This window comes from Marmota marmota, unplaced genomic scaffold (assembly GCF_001458135.2).
Source record: "Marmota marmota marmota unplaced genomic scaffold, marMar, whole genome shotgun sequence".
Taxonomy (NCBI): Eukaryota; Metazoa; Chordata; class Mammalia; order Rodentia; family Sciuridae; genus Marmota; species Marmota marmota.
This window is the reverse complement of record NW_025999891.1, coordinates 6,823,317-6,843,017: the sequence shown is the minus strand read 5'-3', so window position 1 is coordinate 6,843,017 and position 19,701 is coordinate 6,823,317. Positions and strand designations below refer to the sequence as shown.

Below are 19,701 nucleotides of genomic sequence, written 5' to 3'. Positions count from 1 at the left end.
GGGTGGGAGGGCTGCTGCCCGTGGACCTGAGGGCTCCGAGCCCACTGCCATCTCATGGGAGGGAGCCACCATCAGGGCACCCACAGAGGGGCCCAGGACCCCATGGCATGGGATGCCCCCCGCTTCCAGCTACTGATTTGTGGTGTGGTTGGCTTTTTGTTTGGTTTGGTGTTGTTCTGTTCTTTCCGGTTCTTTGTTCTTTTTTCACATTTGAAGGAGCTGTGGGTACAGTTTTGGTTCTTCAGTTTGATTTGGGGAGATTTCATTATCCCTGGTGCGAAGAAGCATCAATTTGGACACCTTGAGAGGGAAAGAGGAGTGAGCCCTAAAGAGTCCAGATTAACATGGGTCACATTCTCACCACCCCGACTTGTGATGTTGGTGGCAGGGAAATAAATCAGAGGCTCATGGCAGCCACCAGGCCACTCAGGCCACAGAGGTCCCCTCCAGCCCAGAGGCTCTGCCCTGGTCCCCTTTGCTAGGGGAGGGCTGCTGAGGCTCAATGAATAGGGACATTTAGCTGACGAAAACAGCACCAAGAGTCTCCCTGGAGCAGTGGTCTTCTGCGGGGACTCCAGCTGAAGACACAGTGTGCCCTGGAGCGCAGTTTCTCCAAGCACCGGGAGAACACTCCTTTCATTGAGAGCTGGCACCGTCCTCGCCTGGGAGACATCAGTGTCTTTGGGCCTGATGGAGGCCGAGGAGTGGAAAGCACCATTCCCAGGAAGGGAACACGGAGCGGTGAGAGGGCCCCGGAGGCCTGGGTCGCAGGTCGGAATGTCCAAACCTGCACACTGCTGCAGCGGATGCAAAGTGCTTTTTTCCTGTGACTCACACGTGCCTGGGGTTAACAAATTCCACGCTGTGGAGGCGACACTCCAGGCTAGAACAGCGTTTCAATGCAGGGACCAAATGGAATGGAGATCAAAAGTGTCGTTCAAGGCAGACACTCTGGGTACAGGCCCTGCCTCGCCATCTTCCAGCTGTGAAAAGTCACTTGACCTTTCTAAGCTGCCACTTCCACATCTATAAAAGGAGCATGATGTCAGGGCCTTATAATGACAGTCTTGGGTTAAACGAGATGACGCGTATAAAATGCTCATGCGTACTCCATGGCAGGTTCTTAATAAATGGATGATGATTGCCAACCCCCGCCCCAGCCCAAGACCCACTAACAGTTGCCCAAGGCATGAAGCAGCCCCAGCCCTGCAGACAGCTAAGTGACCACTGGAAATACCTGCCCACACTACATAGCATACTGTAGAGAAATGAGCATAGAACCACTGCTCCCTTAAACCTCAGGACATAAAAGTGACAGCATGCTCACTGATATAATTCCTGCAACTTCTCCGACTTTGCACATATGTTTGCCATGAGTCCCGCTGGGGTTATAGCTCAGTGACAAAACCCTTGCCTAGCATACACAAGGCCCTTGTACTTGGTCCCCAGTACTGTCAAAAAACAATTTTTTTTGAGTGTTTTCATTTCCTTAAAAAGTGAGGAGGCAGCACCTAATCTGTGGAAGTCTGGGTTTACAGAGAAGGGTAGCGGTTCATTCTGTAAAAGGATTCCAGCTACAAAAGGCATTCCTTGGATAGTGTTCCTAGTGCATCTTAATATCCTTTAACCACATATATAAACAGTCCCTTGAGTGGAGCAAAGAACCAGTAGCACCCATGTGCCTCACCTGACCTCTGTGGGCCCCGGCCTGGCCGCTCATGCTGGATTCGCCGCCTAACAACCCTCCTTTGAAGATGCCTGATGCTGGCCTTGTCTTCAGGTTAGTCTTGTGTTGACATAGCCCTGGCTGCTGGTTTCATCATGTCACTTTTAAAAAAAAATCATTCTTTCTGTGGACATTGATGGACTCCTAGGAGTTCTTGATGGGGCAGGAACAATGCTCAGTGCCCTACTGAGCAGAGAGCACAAGGAGGGGACACCACTAGGATGCCACCCTGTTCTTTCAGCAGGAAGACTGGCCCACAGTGCCCAGGCTCCAGTCCTGCCTCTACTGTATGACTCTGGGTGAGTCCTGAGCCTCTCTGGGCCTCATTTCCTCTTCTGAAAGTAGAATTTGAACTCGCCTCATGTTGTACTGAGGACTCCACAAACTGATGTCTGTAAATCCCTTGTTACTTTTCTGCTATTTGCCGTGATGATACCATAGCCCAGGACACCACAGATCCAAATCCAGGATGGTCGGGTTCTGGGGAGAGCCCTGGTGGGCTTTGGGCTGCTGCCTTCTCTCTGTGTTCCTCCTGGGTTGGGAGGGGAGAGGACTGCCTGGCTGAGGTGTCTCCCCACGCTTGGGACTGGACATGTAGCTCAGTCGTAGAATGTGCTGTGTGACAAGGCCCTCGATTTGAACCCCAGCACCACACATGTGCGCGCGCGCACACACACACACACACACTCACATGAGAGGATGCTCTTGATAAAGAAAACCACTACCTATGAGCTTTCTCCCCAGCAGTACTTTTTGCCAGCTTTTTGGGGGGTAGCAGGGGTAGGGTACTAGAGATGGAGCCCAGGGGCACTTTACCACTGAGACACATCCTCACCCTTTTTTATTTTTTATGCTAAGACAGGGTCTCATCCAGTTGCTCAGGGCCTCACTAAGTTGCTAAGGCTGGCTTTGAACTTGAGATCCTCCTGCCTCAGCCTCCCAAGTCCCTGGGATCACAGGCACATTGCCACCACGCCCGCTGGCCAGCTTTCTTTTGACTAACATTTGACTCCTATATCTTATTCCACCCCTTTTTAACTTTTCTGTGTCATTATGACTCAGGCGTGTTTCTTGGGAGTAGTGTGTAGCTGGATTTTTAAATTAATCTGAGAAATCCCCTTTAACAGTTGACACATCCAGGGCCCTCGCACTCGTGTGTACACTTCAGCTCTTTCAGGAGTATGGAGTCTTTCCTATTCTGTTTCTTCTTTGCCTCTTTTGTCTTCCTTTCGGACCTTCCCTGAAGGGTCAGATTCTCTTCTCACCCTTCCTGTTGTTGGGGAGTCGTGTGTCCTGCTGTTCTTGTTTCCCCTATTTTTTTTCCCATGTGTGTGCTTATCTGAAGGAAGGCTGAGGTCCTTCAGCGTCCCCACTCTCCACCACTGAGACCAGGACCTTGGAACGTCTGCTGGGATACCACCCCCCTTTCTTGTCGTCATCCTGGATTTGGGTTCAACTTGACGGTTCACACCCTAGAACTCAGTCCGGTTCACTCCTGTCGTTACAGTGGTGTTTCCTCCACTCTGATCTGCCTAGATTTTGCCTGTAAGTCCCCCCTTTACTCGCCCCGCTGCACCTCGCACTCTCCTTCTGCCCTGGCTCTTCCCTAATGAAGTGTCCTGCGGTGATTCTTCCCATGACAGCAGAGATTGGCCAAGCGACAGAGGCCCTGTGTTCTGAGAAAGTCTTTGCTTTGTCCTCGCTCAGACGATAGATGGGGGCAGAATTCCGGGCTGCTCTGCTCTCGGTCAGCCCTTTGAAGAGTGAACTTTTGTCCCCCCACTGGATGAGGCCGGCCTGCCTCTGTGCTCAGAGCCTCTCCTCTCGGTTCTTGAGGTTTTGTCCCTGCCTTCGGTGAGCCGCAGTGGATTTGCTTTTCAAGAGGTCAACAGAGACCTCAGAGAGCTGGAGAGGCAAAAATTCTGATGTCCTTTTCACAGGCCGGGAGCCTGTGGAGGGCCTGTCTGTAAGCAGGGCCTCAGTCCTTGTTCCCTCACTGGTGGCCCCAGGTGTGACTCCTGCTCGAGTCAGTGCTTCTGGCACCCCAGCCTTCTTCCCATGCTGGCTCCAGCGTCCCCTCCTGCCCCCTGCAGCCCCCTGCCATTTGCAGGTCACCCCTTCTTTCCTTTAATGTCCATTTTAGCCGTTCCCTCTTTAGAACCATAATCAGGACTTGCCGAATCCTGCAGGAGTCAGGTTTGTCCCTCTTATCCCTTGCTGGGCCAGTTTCATGCTAGGGGCCGTGGGAGAGCAGAGGCCACAGGTGGACACCACTCGGTATGAGGCTGGACACCTCAAAAGCTTGGAGGATGACAAGAAATGGTAGCAGGGAGCCGCGGGATGTCCGTGTGCCCGGAACAGAGCTCTCTGATGACACGGCGGGGATGTGCTTGAAGGAGGGCCTGGCGCGGAGGAGGGCAGAGAAACCAGTTAGGGGGCTGGGCAGGAACCAAGGGAGGGGCGTGGCTCTGGGGGCAGGAACCAAGGGAGGGGCGTGGCTCTGGGGCAGGAACCAGGAAAGGGGCGTGGCTCTGGGGCAGGAACCAGGGAAGGGGCGTGGCTCTGGGCCGTGGCTGTGACCGTGGGGAGAGTCGGAAGAGCTCAGCTCTGTGGGGGCAGTGGAGAAAGAAAAGGGAGCTGGGCTGAGTCCTGACCTCCCTGACTGGGGAGCCTGCGGCCCCGACAGGCCGGACAAGAGGAGGGGAGCAGTTTAGGAGAGGGGGTCAGGAGGATGAGCTCAGCACTGGGCCCAGGAGGACTCGGCTGGCTGAAGGGCATTGGGGGAATTTGTCTAGAGGTGGCTGAGAATATATGCTTGGACTTCATGCTAGGATGGTGACAATGATTGGGTCACTGTCACTGAAACCCCATGCATAGGTGACACCACAGTGCAATGACATATAAAACAAAGAGAACTGAACATACAGTAACACTTCAGAAATGAGAAAACAGAGCCAAAAAAGCTCCTACAAGAAGTCTCACCACCCTTGGGGTTTCAGTCTGCTGTAATTTCCTCTTGGGAGCCCACCTCAGCCACCCAAGGCCAGGGCACCCTCCTCTGTGCATCCCGTGCTTAGTCACCACAGGGTGTTGACCTTGCCTATCACCCGTCTCTGATGGAAGGGCCATGACTGGGCCTGACCTACTCGCTCCAGGCAGGGCCCCGCCTGTCGTGGTCAGTAGTGCCGGGGGCTTGGGGGCCATGTGAGGAGAGCGTCTTGGGGAAAGGTGTCCCAGGCCAGGAGGGTCCTGGGGTAGTGTGAGGGACACAGTGGGCGGGGTGGTAAGTGCAGCCTTTGCCACCTGGGCCCTGGTAGACAGATGCCAGGCTCAGGCGAGGCCTCAGGGTTGCTGACTGGTGACAGCACCTGGATCTGACCCAGCTGTTGCATGACAAGAAATTTAATTTTCTAAGTTAAAATGGTTTTGCCCCAATCCCTCACCAGCCATGGAGCCAGAAAGGACTGACTAGTCCAGGAAGCGCAGCCTCGCTGCCCTTGGCTGCCTGGGTGCTGGCCTCCTGGTCTCACTTTAGAAGTGACTTTAGTACGAGTATCTGTTGTACCCCAACAAAAGCAGAAGTGGCATTTCCTATGGCAGGGTTGTGAAAGAGGGGCCCTCTGTGGTTTGAGCCCACAGAGGGGCCTGCTGCTTGAAGGAAATGAAATACAGTACAGAGCTCAGCCAGGCGCTCCAGACACCCCAATCGGTGGCCCTTGTCCTCAGGGAGCTGGAGAGCACACCTGTCCCGGTGACATCTGGGTGGAAAACCTAGCCTCTAGGGTTCCTCATGAAGCACTGAAGACACTTTTCATCTCTTTGAGAAGCGTCTGTTTACTGCCTGTCTAGGCTTGGTGCAGAGGAAGTGCCTCCCGCCATGTCCTGTGACCTCACACCAGAACCTGGCATCAGCCTCCCACTGCCCTAGGGCACTCCTGCCCACACCCCGAGGGCTCTCAGGCCACTGGGCTGCACCCCACTCCCACTGCACTTCCCTTCGGTGCATCTGTTGGATTTAAAATGCATCACCCTGTGCCCAGAAGGAGCGCCACTGGACCACCATGGGGAAGAACCCACGGTCCATCCTGCCCCTGGCTGAGGGCACCTGACCCACTGCCCAGGCCCACTTCATGGGCTGACTTCAGTCTAGAGACCTACACTGCCAACTGACCAGGGGCCTGGACAGGTAGGGTCATTTTCAGGGCTGATTCAGTTCCTCGGCAGCCCAGGGTCCACCCTGGGTCGTCACATTGATCCATTCCTGCATTTACCCTCGGGCGGCCACAGCGAGTGTAGACGAAAAAGGAAGCAAAGTGACTTGGCAGAGGCCATTTGCCTGCGATGATGGCTGAGAACAGATGACTGAGATGAAAGTCCCCCGAAATTCCACAGTTTGCTGAGCCACTAAATCCTGTAACAGAAGATGGGGAGGAAAAAGCCCTCCCCCCCGTTGCCAGCCTCCGTTCGCAGCTGTCATTCGGCTTGGCACGCCGTCACAGGAGACACCCTGTTTCCATGTATAAAATCTGTTTTCTTTCCTTTTAAAAATGAAGAAAGGGCTCGCGCTCTCTAAAGATTCCGGCACGTGGTAGAGCTCCAGCAAGAGCCAGTCAGGAGGCCCTGGAGCAGCCCTGAGCGCTGCTCGGCCACAGCAACTTCTTGCCGGTCTTGAAATCATTTGGGTCGTACTTGAAAGGGGGAGAGAAAACACGGTGAGAGGGTAGGTCTTTTGTTTCCTCTAAATCAGCCCACTTTTTTTTTTTTGGTACTGGGGATTGAACCGAGGGATGCTTTACCACTGACTGAGCCACATCTCCAGCCCTTCTTATTTTTTGAGACAGGTTCTCACTGTTTCTTAGGGCCTCACTAAGTTGTTGAGGCTAGCCTTGAACTTGCAATCCTCTTGCCTAAGCCTCCAGAGTTATTGGAATTCAGGCATGGACCACCATGCCCAGCCTTTCTTCCTCCCTCCCTCCCTCCCTCCCTTCCTTCCTTCCTTCCTTCCTTCCTTCCTTCCTTCCTTCCTTCCTTCCTTCCTTCCTTCACCAGGGACTGAACTCAGGGGCACTTGACCACTGAGCCACCCCTCCAGCCCTATTTTATATTTTATTTTAGAGACAGGGTCTCACTGAGTTGCTTAGCACCTCACTTTTGCTGAGGCTGATTTTGAACTCGTGATCTTCCTGCCTCAGCCTCCTGAGCTGCTGGGATTACAGGTGTGTGCCACCACACCTGGCAAAATCAGTCCACTTTCAAAGGAAAACTCTTGCGATGAAATTCACCAAGAAATGAATCCCACATTTAGTACATTCACAGTGTTGCACAGCCATCTCCTCTATCTAGTTCTAGAATATTTTCATCACCCCAAAAGGAAACTATATACCCATTAAGCAGCCCCACCACACCCCACTCTCCACAGCCCTTTGCAATGGCTCTTGTGTTTTCTGTCTCTATAGATTCTCTGCTATAGATTTTCCTACTATAAGTGGAACCATACACCAGGTGGCCTTGAGTATCTGGCTTTATTTACTAAGCAATATATTTTCAAGGTTCATCATGCTATAGCATGTGTCGAAACGTTATTCCTTTTTATTCCTGAGTAATGTTCTCCACTGAATGATAATATTTCAATGAATGGACATACCACATTTTGTGGATCCATCCATTCACTGATGGACATTTGGTTGCTCCCACATTTTGTAAATAGCTCTGCTCTGAATGTTTGTGGACAAGCTTTTGAACATCTGTTTTCATTTCCTCTGGATACATATCTTGGAGTGGAAATGCAGGGTTGTCTTGTCATTCTGTGTTTAACTTACTGAGGAACTGCCACTTGAATCCACATTTTCTTCTTTTGTGGTCTGTCGATGGCAGTGTATAGATGGCACCATTTGAGTGTGGCTGAGAACAGAAGGAGGGAGGCACTTCTTCTTGCCCTCACTGTTGAGGTATGATCTCAGTCCCCTTTTCAGTCCAGACCCAATAGGCCAGGGCCACCCAGGGCTATGCAAGGAAAAGAGCAGGAGCCCAGGGACATCCCGTCACTTGGGGAGTCAGTCAACATGAAATGTTTCTTTTCTAAGGAGCAGGCCTCCCTTGGGGACCCTCCATCTCTCAGGCCTCCCTCTGGGACCCTCCATTTCACTGGCTTCTGGCCACTCTGCCTTTGGAATGCGCGTCATAGACTGGGTGTGCATTCGATCTAGGAAATGCTGACCGTCGTGCCCTCTGCTGTCCCTGGCTGAGAGACTGCAATGGGCATCTGAACTTGGGGAAGTGAGGGGATGGAGCTCTGCTGCTGGGCCAGCAGTGTGCAGAGCAGGTGCACCGAGGCCTGCAACGTCACGCGGACCTAGCAAGCCCAGGGCCAGCGGCCTGGCTGGTGTTGCCCATCTGTCCTGGGAGCATCCGCAGCCTCCAGGGCCCTGTGTCTGAGCCCCTGTGAGAGCCTTCTCCGCCCTCCAGGCACCTGCATCCTCAAAGTGGAAGCAGTACACAAGGCAGGGTGCTCCGTAAACTTGTCAGATTTAAATAGATTGAGAATCCACCGCCCCATGAAGACAGTCAGGAAGGGATGGTTCAAAACAGAAGCATTCGTATGGTTTTTATGGTGTGAAGAGAACATAAACTGAGTCTGTAATAATAGCTCTCCTGAACCATCTCTTTTTGGAGGTTCTTAGCACTTGAGAAAGGAGTAAAATTTCCCCCGTGAAGCGAAATCATAGTGTGGGTTTCCCACATACGGTGCTTTATGACCAGGCACCTGGTGCAGATCCCTCGCCAGACTGCAAATCCCATGAGGGCAAGCAGCTTGCCAGGGCTCAGGGAACCCCACCCCTCCCCCGCTCTCTGGCTACAAACTCACTTGGTCTTTCAGGGCCTGGCACAGTGTCTGACGTGGAGTAAGCACTGGGTAAGTGCCAGGGCGTCCGAGGGCAGAGGCTAGATCAATGGATGGATGAGAGTATTCGTTCCATTCATTTTCACCATAAAATAGGCAATGGATTTCCTATATATATTTGAGAGTTGCAAAAGACCTTCGTAGAGGTATGAAAGACTTGGATAAGAATCCAGACCCTCCAGCCCTAAGGCCTCTGGGTCTTACATTAAGACCCCAAAGGAATCAGGAGAACTTTCACGTGGGCTTAGAAAGCATCACCCAGAAACCCCCCCGAGGTGAAGAGGGGATGTGGGAGCATCACTAAACACTGCCTTTTCTTTCCTAATATGTCTGTGACTCATTCTCATTCAGTTGAGGGTCAGCATTGAGACACAGGAAGTAGGAATTCATTGTTGCCACAGACCAGAATCTGTGGTCCAGGTCAGGGGCAGCTCAGAAATGTGGCCGGGAGAGGAGATGGCAGCAAGGCCCCTTGACATGTACACGGGCCCTTCTGTCCACTTGGGTACAGCTGCTCCAGAAGCCCCGTGGGCTGGGCCTGTGGCGTAGAATGCCCAAGAGCCAGCCTTGCCCACGGGAAGGACAGGACAACCAACCACTGTCCTGGGACGGTGCACCCCGCTGGGGGGAACAGAGCAGCTGTGGGGCTGGCCCAGGAGGGTGGGACAGGGAGAGGGGAGAGGGCCCGGAGCTGGGGAGGGTCAAGAGTGCAGCAGCTCCTGCTTCCAGATGGCCTCCAGGAGGGAAGAGAGCCCGCCCCAGCCACGCAGGACCTATCTTGCGCCTTCCAGCGCAGTGTTCTGCTCTCCCCTCTGCAGGAAGCTCCCTGAGGAAGGGAACTGCCCCCCTCCCTTTCTGTCATCTGCTTCCCACTTGCTCCCCAGCTAGTATTTACTCCAGTGCTTACTGACTGGGACAGAAAGGGACAAGAGCTCTTAGCCCAGCCCAGTGTGGGAGGAGCAACCCAGAGCCAGCTTCCCTCACCCCGCCCCACCCCCCAGAGGGCTCCATGTTCAAAGCCAAGTCTGTCCTCGGTACCCTGGGTGCTCCTCACACCTCTCTCCTCACCAGCCTCTACCGCCTCTTAGAGACCTAGAACAGGTCCAGCAGCTGAACAGGAGGGGAAGGGCCGCTCTGCAGACTCGGGGCACCAGGCCAGGAAGGAGGACCCTGCTGGGAGGACTGCAGAGGCCCAGGAGCATGGTGTTGGGGAGAGCTTGGAGTATGGGCACTTAAGCCCATTCCCCAGGTGATTCTAGAACCCACCAGGTGTACTTTACCAGGTTCCACAGGGGAAGGAGGAGGGCAGAGCCAGGAAGGGGAAGGAAGGGCGCTGGCTCCCAGGCGGGAGGCTCAGGAACCAGCCTGGTTCTGGAGAGATCCCCAGCCACAGTAGCGCCACAGAGCTGGGGCTTTGCTTGCTTCGGGCCGGCACCAGGACCCAGGTGAACACTCTACCTGCAGAGCAGCCCTGACTCCTGCAGGAATGGAAGACGGCCTGAGTCATTGCCTCTGATGGGCTCTGCTATTTTTATGTCCAAGTCTGGTTAAAAATAGCTTCTAAGCCAAGCTTTTAGCTGCAGCTGACAAGATATTAAGTATTAGATGCCTAATGCCCATAAGTGATAACCATGGGCCTCTTCCTGGTCCGTTTTCTGCCTCTACATCATAGCTAATCATAGCAGGTAGGAAGCGGTTGTGAGAAGAGCCCCTAAGAACACCTAAAATTACTTCCCAAACTTCAGAGCCTTCTGGGGTGCGTCATGGGGAGTCCCTGGACATGGTGCCCTGGGCTAGGCACTCCGGGGAAGCCTGGGTTCTCCTGGGCCCGCTGCTGTCAGGCCCCCTCTGGCAGCGCACACAGCCTGACAGGTTGCCTCAGCCTCTGGGCAGTCGCCTCCCGGCCAGGCCAGTACTCAGAAAGCGCCTCACATTCACAGCGGCCCAGTGAGGGCACATCCAGGCTGGACAGACGCTCAGCATGTACTGGCCTCAGCCCTGGCCTTCCCGCCACACGTGAACATGGCAGCTTGGCATTCACTGTTCAATGCCAAGAGCAACCTCAGACCAGTGGGTCCAGAAGAGTATTCAGGGGCACCCAGCCTGTCCACGCCCCATGTGCCACCCCAGAGTCACGAAGGGATTCCCAAGGCTTTAGGCACATGGGGCAGAGCCAGCCCACCTGATTAGAGGCTCCCAGGCCTTGCCTTTCTCCTCTCCCTCCCCAGCGCAGGCTGGTGTGTGCCTGGATATTAGGTGCCAGCCTAGCTCGACAGGATTCTCAGCTCTTAAAATAAGCAGCAGCTTAAGTATATTCAGTGCAGTGTGAGAAGCCGAAGGAAAGGGCTCCTGTCTCTACAGCAGGGAGAGCCCCGCCATGCTGCCCCTCAGCTCTTGATCCCCCACCTAGAACAAGGAGGGCCTGCATGAGGCCCCTCTCTGGCCAGTAGGAGGCTCATCGCTCCCAGGCCAGGGGAACGTGAGCTCCTACCACACAGGGCTCCTAGTGGACACAGGAGTGGGAGCAACCACCACCTGTACCCGCCATTCCCATCTGCCAGGGTGGTAGGCACCATCAGCAAAGTTGACCTGGCAACGCCAGGTCACAACCCCAGCCTCCAGGAGGCCCACAGCCTTCAGAGCTGTGGTCAACTGGGACAGCCTTCTCACAGGTGGACTGTGTGATAGAGGGGGGCCAGGGTCAGACTCCCAGCAGACTCTCCTTTCATCGGGGAGTATGTGGGGGGGAAGTGTCCACTTACCCCTGATAGACACTGTCCCCCATGGGTCTCCCTGTCACAATCAGCGATAACCAATTAATAGTCACAAGACAGAGAACCCTGCCCCCCAGGACACCTAACGCCCAAGTGACCTGGTCCTCAGCCTGAGCCAGAGGGGCTCATGGTTCAGCCACACCTGCCTGCCCTGGACCAGCTGCACCTGCTGGCTTCTCCAGAGATGAGCGGCGGGCCCTGTGCTTTGCCACTGGTGGTGGAGGGTATGCCCAGCACCTCGACTCTGCTCTCTCCCAGCCTCCACCTCCCTTTAGCACTCTCGAGCCCTCTCTGGACATCTGTGAAGAAACAAGTTAAATAGAACCCACCAGGCCCAGAGGAGCCTGGCAAGTGGCAGGCCCCTGTGGGTGGCCAGGGAAATCACCCCATTCTAAATCTGCCTGCTAACTGCCTGCCTGGTCTTTTGGGTTTTCCAGTGAGAATCGCCACCTTCAAGTGAACGTCACCAATCCAGTGCAGTGCAGCCTGCATGGGAAGAAGTGCACCGTCTCCGTGGAGACGCGGCTCAACCAGCCAGAGCCCGACTTCACCAAGAACCGCTCGGGCTTCATCCTCAGCGTGCCTGGGAACTGACCACTGCACCACAGAGGCCTGGCCTGGGGGCAGGAGGCTGGGCCTAGGGTGAGGCTGTCCGAGGGGCTCGGCCCCTGAGGCCCTCGAGCGCTGGCCCCTCTCAGCCTCCTTCCAGCCTGATTGCCGCATCTCCACTAATGCCACCAGAAAGCAGCTGGCGAGGGCCCAGGTTTGGGGAGGGCCACGCCTGCCTTTCTAAGGCCCTTCCCTGGGAGCTCATCTTCCCAGCTTTCTGCCTTTGGTCTCCATCTTCTGCTGTCTTGACTTTCCACAGTCCCTGCTCAGAAAACCAAAGACCCCGTATCCTGCTCCAGACCCCTGGACTGACACCCAGAACACATCTCACCTCAGAGGCAACTGGATGGTACCTTTAGTTGGTGAAGCCATCCCTCAAATGGCCAGGGCAACCCACTGGGCCTTGAGTCAGTCTAGCTGCTGACTCCTGCAAAGAGATGGGCTGGGGGAGCCCAGAATGAAGTTTCCCCAGCAAAAGTGGTGCTCCCCCGGGGAGTGGAGGAGACCTGGTGGCTGAGCTGAGCTGAGCTGTAGCCTGTTCTCTCCCCGAGTCCTGCCTGCTGCCTCTCCTCCCCCAAGGTGATTGCAGTCCTGGAGACCCAGCTCAGAGTGCCTAAGCAGACCCTCTTTCCCCAGCCAGCCAAAGCCATCAGGTGAGCAGGTTCACCTATAGAGCCCAACAGAGAGTCCCTCCTTCCCAGAGCCTGCCCCTCAGAGACTACCAGTGTCACCAGGAACCAGAAGCCTGGGCCTTCTGACCAACTCTTTGTGGAGACAGTGTGATGATGCCCTGAGGATATTCTAACTTCCCTACCTACAGCCCGCATCCATCTTACACTGATTTTTGCAGTTTGCAGGATTGTTAATCAAATATGGTCTCTGCTGTGGCCACACTGTGTCGGGAGGCCTAATGAGGAAATGCAGGTGCGGGGTGAGGGGAGCGCTGGTGCTTGGCAGCTCTCCTCTTCTCACTCCTTATTTCCTACTCACTGGGAGAACTAGGACCAGGGTGGGGTTCTGAGCATACAGGAACCATAGGAGGCAGAGCATCAGAAATCAAGAGCATGGGGTCCTGACACTGCAGGCCAGGCCAGGGTCCCCACATCCCCCTGTAAAGCTGTGCACATATCCCCACTGGAGCCTGGGGCCTGTGGGCCTCCTGCCAGGAGAATGCTGCCATCTTGCCAGTTTCTGTCAGCAAAAAAGCACACGCACTTCAGAGAACCTCCCTCTTCCCCAAGCCTCAGCTATTAAGGATACTGAGGCCTTTGGGCAGCCCAGGCCTCTCTTTGGGGAGCCTTAAAAAAATAACCTTGGAGCAGATACTCCATAATGAAAGAGGGTAAGGGTATGCCCGTGCCTCAGGAGCAGCTGGTAGGGTATAAAGAGGGCTGACAAATTGTCTTCAGCTTCTGCCACAGATGCTTGCCCCTCCTGATCCTCCCACCCTGACCCAGCGGAACTCACCGAGTGCCTGTGTGCCAGCTCCTGTGTCTTTCCTGGGCCTGATGCGGTCACCTGGCTAACCCAAGGTGGTCCCACCATCCTGGACACCCCACCCCATCCTCCCACCCCCTGCCCAGGATTTGCAGAGATTTGCACTATGTGCAATTTGCAACAAAGAATCCTTTTAGCATCCTGTCCTTGGGAACACTTTCCTATTCTCCAACCTGGTCAGCTGCCTGCACAGTGCAGAGGTGCCACTAGCCCAGTTTAGCAACGCTCATAGTTTTGCCAATCACCAGTAGGCACTAGTTGAACCATCTAACTGGAACTTCACCTCCCCTTTCCACTTATCGCCCCAAACTTGTTGCTTTACACTAGACACTGCACATGTTTTTAAACACACCAAAATAGATCATGCCAAATGAGTTGCCTGTCAGAGGCTGGATAAAATGAAGGGCTTGGACTCTTCTTTCCCACCCTTTGATGTAGCCTGGGGCCCCTCAGCCCAGCACCAGGGCCTTCCTGTTGAGGCCACTGGACGCTGCTGTCCACAAGCACTTTTTTATAATGTACTAAAAGAAGTCACAGGGTGTGGCAACCGAAGAAAGGTGAAGACTATAGGATAGGACTGACCATGGGAATGCATCAGGGGTGCAAAGGGAAGAAGGCAGTGGTTGTATGCAATGAAGTGGGTTCTCCTGATTGACTTAAATGCAGTTTTATGGTTTGGTGCATATATTCCTATTTTCCATTAAATTAACTTTATTTCTAAAGCATATTTTGATTTACATTAAGAGCAATAAAGCATTAAATCTTATTTTTAAAGGTGTTCTTCTTCTTATCTGTCATTGAACATTATAATTGTAAAATTTTAGCTTAAAGTCAACTTATTCTAGAGGACAGAAGAGAGCACTAAGCACAAATAATGTAAAATGGAAGATAATTTGTCCAAGGCTTTTCAACAAAAACATTATCAAGGCCAGGCACGGTAGCGGTCACTTGTAATCCCAGCCCCTGGGCAAGCAGAGAGGCAGGAGGGTCGCAAAGATCGAGGCCAGCCTCAGCAACTTAACAAGACCTAATCTAAAAATAAAAAGGGCTGGAATGTGGTTCAGTGGTAAAGCACCTCTGGGTTCAATCCCAGTAAAGAGTTATTAGTGAATGGGAAGGAAGAATAAGGAGGTGGGGAGAGAAGGCTGTGGAGTTAAATCCAAACACTTTCTTATACCATTTTGAAGCCTGTGTTCTAGAATCCAGAAGCTTGGAGCTGGGCATGACAACACACTCCTGTAATCTCAGTGACTCAGAAGGCTAAGATGGGATCTCATGTCAAGGCCAGCCGTAGCAATTTAGCAAGATCCTCAAGTCTCAGGGGCTGGGGTCGTGGCTCAGTGGTAGAGGCACTGGGTTCAATACTCAGCACCACATAAAAATAAACATCTACAAATGAAAAATTTTAAAAAATCCTCAAGTCTCAAAAAACAATGGAGCCCAGTGTTAGAGCACCCCTGGGTTCCATAAATAATAAATAAATCTTGAAGCCCATTGCTTGGTGTCAGAGAACATTAACTGAAATAAAAACATGTATACTGGATGGGCTCAGAATCTTATGGCAGAGGACAAAATGGCCTCATTCCAAGGTAGTTGGCTGGAGAAGGGGTGGGGTGGAAGAAGAGAAAGCAAAAATGGGCTCTCCGGTAGGAGTGGGAGCTGTAGGCAAACAAGGTGAGGCCTAGTGGGGGCCATGGGGCATTCCCAGCACCTGAGGCTCTGCCACCTCAGAGTGCTTCCCAGTCACTGGCAGGAAAATATGACTCAGCCGATGGGAGTTACCTTGAGGAAACCAGTAACCGTGTTCCCAGGCTGACAGCTTCTAACAACCAGGTGCAGGAGCAAGGGAAGACCAAGTCCCCACTGCCCTCTCCCTGAGCTGAGGCTGGTGGCATGAGCTCAACAGGACTGGGCCCAAACCACCAGAATTAGGAGGCTCTTACCCTGCCCAAACTGCAGGCTGGGCTGGCTGCTTTTCTGGAAGCCCCAGCACTGAGCTTCTCTGCAGGAAACCTACATAGACCTAAACCCAAACATGGACACAAGTCCACCCCTACTGGCCCAGGAGCCTTTGGGCAGTGAGCATTGAGCAGGGCCAGGCTCAGGGACACAGGAGCAGCAGCCTTAAGCAACAAGCCTCAACATATTGGTCCAAGGCCCAGTGCCCATGCAGAAACCCACTTGGCCAGCACTGGCCAGGCCATATGTGTGAGCTTGACCCTCCTTGGCTCAACATACCGGTCATCCGCCTCCACAAAGGGAGCCCCCACCACTAACCCAAAGCCTACTTAACCTGTGCTGCTTTCTTAATCTCCTTAGCGTGTTCAGCCCTTTCCCCTAGCTCTGTTCCACCTGCCCTCCCCAATAACAAATCCAATTTAATTCCAAGTGCATAAATCATGCATTAAAAAGTATCCCAGCCTGCTCACAAATGATGGGCCCACAAAAAGAGGTCTATGTAATGGATGGTCAGTGCATTTTATTGAATCAGCACAGTACAAAAATAAATAAAAATAAGGAAAGGGGAATTAAATTACAGCCAAACTGAGCTTCATGACTGTCAGATTATAAACCACACATACTCACACACTACACATACATACAAAATGAGACAAATATAAATTAATATTAACAATACCCACAGTTTGGTCAAAGAATAGCTACAGAAGAAATTGCACTAAAAAACCAACATATATCACACATGTGTAATTAGCAGTTTCAAATATACAGCTATGAATAGTTCTGAGAGGAAAAAAAATGGCACATTTTCTTTTCATTGCAAGTTTAACAACTGTTGGAACAAAACTAAATTCTAGTAACTGCATGGAAAGAATATATCAACCCTCAGGTTTACAAGAAAAAGAGAAAAACCAAATCCTGAACTATTATTCCTGTGGCTTGTTCTGTGCATGGGTGTAATTTTCACAGCCATCTGTTCTAAGATTATTTTTCTTAAGACACAAAATGCTCCTGGTTTGCATGCACAATATCACTGTAAAAGCAACAATTAAAGAATAAAGGGTTTTTTTTGTTTTTTTTTGTTTTTTTGTAGATTAGTTTTTTGTTGTTGTTCTAAAAGTAGTCTTCATAGCAGCATGTCAAATGGGTTCATTGCTTGCACACTCAAGTATATCAGTTGCTCCTTTACAATACTGATGACCAGTGCAAGGGAAGAGAAGAGAACACACAGGCTTCACACTGGTGGAACTAGAGTTGTTTTCTTAGTCCACAACATCTCCTGAAATGTGTACCTCCTCCAAAAACAAAAACAAAAAACAACAATAACAAAAAAAAAAATAAAATTTACAGAGAGAGAAGGAAACAGATAAAAAACCGGAATCCTGTGGATGCAACTTAATGGCACAGTTCTAGGCCAGGTTCAGCCAGCTGTATGGACTACAAACATGCACCCTCCTGCTGAGACTAGGCACCTGAAGCTCCTCTTCTGTGCCTGAAGGGGCCAGCTGCCCCCACAGGCCTCCCACCTCGGGTCACGAGTGGCAGCAGGATGTAAAGACAGGCTGCATGAAAACCAGCAGAGAAGAGAGGCTGTGGTGAAGTCTGTGCCAGCAGCCGCAGGTGCCTTCCAGCTCTGCATCCGATTATCTCACAGTCCCAGGAACTGGCTCAGTGTGGGCCTCAAGGAGTAGCTGGAGAAAGGCTCTCCGGCAGGGCAGGCCCTCTTCCCCATATCTGGGAAAGCCTCAGACCAAAAAGGCTCTGCTCCAGGCCTCTTAAATTGGTACCTCAATTTCACAGCTTTTTTTTTTTTTTTTAATGTGAATTTCAGTAGTGCTTGTGCAGAAGTCGGCAGCCACCTAGAATCTAATCCTATGTAAAATGACCTCTGCCTCCCCCACCCCAGCCCCCAATTCCAGCACTCCCTGGTGACCAGGACTGGAAGAGAGAATCCTCTACAGCATCTTCACACTGCTATTTGTTCCCCAAAGGAAGAGTGGGGGCCACACAGGAAGACTTGCTTCCTTCTCGTGGACCTCTCCCAAGCCACCAGTCTGGGAGAATTAGAAAGAAAACAGGTAAAGTACATAACATGTGTTTTCATAGCAACTAGGGTAAGGTGGACACCAAAACTAGCAGCTGCAAGTAATCAGCTACAGAATCACCAAGCTTCCAAAGCAATCAGGAGTCAAACTCCCATCTTGTAATTATCTCCAAGATCCAGCTGTCTCACTGGGCCTTACAGAGCAAGGCTTCCTCTCCAGAAGAAAGTGAACTGCTTGGAAACAGCTTTAAATTAACACGGGGTGGGGGTGGGATACACCATTATCACATCACCCCTACTGCTGATCTCACCTACCCGGACTCGGCAGGACAAATGTCTTTTGCACCAGCAAGAGGCCTTAGCACTTAGGTGGGCACCAGCTTGGTCTCAGGTGTGGACTTCTCCACCTGCCCAGAAGACAGGCTGTTGCTAATGGGCAGCTGCCACTGTCCTGGCTTTCACCACAGGGTGACTAAGCTGTGTTATTCAAATGAAAAATTCACCCAGGAAAGTAGCTGTCCCCAGCTTCACCCCACCCCTTCAGCTGGGACCCAAAATAAGAACCTAATGAGGCAAACAAGCTCATTAGCCAACACTAATGTGGGAGCTGGGAGTAGTGGGCAAGGGGCAGAGGGGCAAGTTCCACTTCTCCACTAAAGGAAAGCCCTTCTCCCTAAAAAAGAAAATGCAAACCAGGGCCGTGCGCAGGCAAACCACTGGACACAATCATTGCACGAGACCCACTTTGCCCCTCCTCTACTGAAGATGTCCCAGGGCTACGGGGATCTTGCTTCAAAACCCTTGTCTTTGAGGCTCAGTCAGGGTGGCTGGCTTGAGGAGCCTCTGGGAGAATGAACCATCCAAAACAGTTGGACCTCTGACCAGAAATCCCAATTCTCCTCCCTGGGCCCGCAGCCAGAGACCCCCTCACCAGCTCCCATCCAGGGAGCAGTGGGCAGCCTCACCCACCATGGATCCAGCAAGGGCACAGGCAGCAGGGGCTAGTCAGCCCCTTGGGTTCCCCAAAGGGGGAGGTCAGCCTGGGTGGCTTCGAGTACATCTGGGTTTGCACAAGGTTTGAGAGTTCAAGTCTCCAGAATTCTTCACAGGGCTGAAAAAATCCCAAGGAGAGAACATGGGAAGGGGGAGGCCCTTGGTGGCTTTGCTAGACACATACTGTACACAAAACTCTGATTTAATAATAAAATTTAAAAAATGAATCCTTGAGCCATGACCAGGGCTACAGGGCTCACCGATCAAGCCCTAGAAGGAGCCTCTTCTTGTCCTCCTGGCCGCTCTCATTCTTCAGGTCGGAGAACACCTGTGTGAAATAGTGTGGGTCAGCATTGATCTGCAGCATCTTGGAGCTCATGAGGTTGATGACAGAGAGGCAACGGTCCCAAAAGGCCTCCTTGCAGCTCTCCACCAGGAAGGGCTTGAGCGGGTAGGAGATCTCGTTGCCCATGTAGGAATAGGAGAGGTACAGGCAGGTCAGCAGGACGGCCTGGAGCTCATGGTCTGAACCCACCTCAGACGAGATAACATCCCTGCAGAGCATATAGAGGAAGACCACGTTGGCCGGCGTGATGAAGCCCTGGTCCTGCCAGCCCTGCAGAAGCAGGGAGCGGTCCACACTGCGCAGCCAAAGCACGGGGTCCGTTGGGGACAGGTGCTTCAGGCGGTAGCACCGGCGGCAGAGAAATTCGCCCAGGCAGCGCAGCAGCTCGCTGGTGGATGCCTGGACGATGACCCGTTTGGGCGTCCCTGCGGAAGTGACGGAGGGGTGCGGGGCCTTCTTGACAGAGGAGGAGACCCCGGTCTGGGAGCCTGAGAGCTGGTTGGCCGGGGGTGCGGGCGGCTGGGCCGGTGGGGGCTGGGCGAATGTGGACAGGTTGGCGCAGGACAGCGACTTCTTCAGGTTCTCATTGTTGAGGTGCGTGATGTTGTTCTGGTAGCTGCTGTTGGGCTGCACCTTCTTGGAGTTCTTCTTCTTGGCTGACACGGCCACAATCCTCTTCCAAGGCAGCACGGAAATGATGGAGTGCCGCTTCAGGTTCTTGTCCTTGGCGTTCTTGCTGTTCTGCACGGCCGTGTAGTGGCCCACCGTGGCCGCGCCATCCTCAAACAGCGTGGCCTTCCGGTAGCTGGGGGACAGGGACAGCACCGTGCCCATGGTGCCGCTGCGCGCCCA

At 52.9% G+C, this 19,701-nt stretch overlaps 2 protein-coding genes across 2 annotated transcripts in view; one reads left to right on the top strand and one right to left on the bottom strand.

Annotated features, from left to right (window-relative positions):
* Myo1d (myosin ID) overlaps positions 1 to 14,273 on the top strand; it is a 314,007-nt gene extending 299,734 nt beyond the window's left edge. Inside the window, exon 22 of the mRNA XM_015501192.2 lies at positions 11,839 to 14,273. Coding sequence (XP_015356678.1) covers positions 11,839 to 11,995 — 157 coding nt within the window. The 3' untranslated portion in view covers positions 11,996 to 14,273. The remainder of the gene's footprint in view (positions 1 to 11,838) is intronic.
* A 2,227-nt stretch (positions 14,274 to 16,500) lies between these two features.
* Positions 16,501 to 19,695, bottom strand: Cdk5r1 (cyclin dependent kinase 5 regulatory subunit 1). The gene has a single exon (XM_015501191.2). The coding sequence runs from the start codon at positions 19,681 to 19,683 to the stop codon at positions 18,760 to 18,762; it is 924 nt and encodes a 307-aa protein (XP_015356677.1). The 5' UTR covers positions 19,684 to 19,695; the 3' UTR covers positions 16,501 to 18,759.
* Between the last annotated feature and the right edge of the window lie 6 nt (positions 19,696 to 19,701).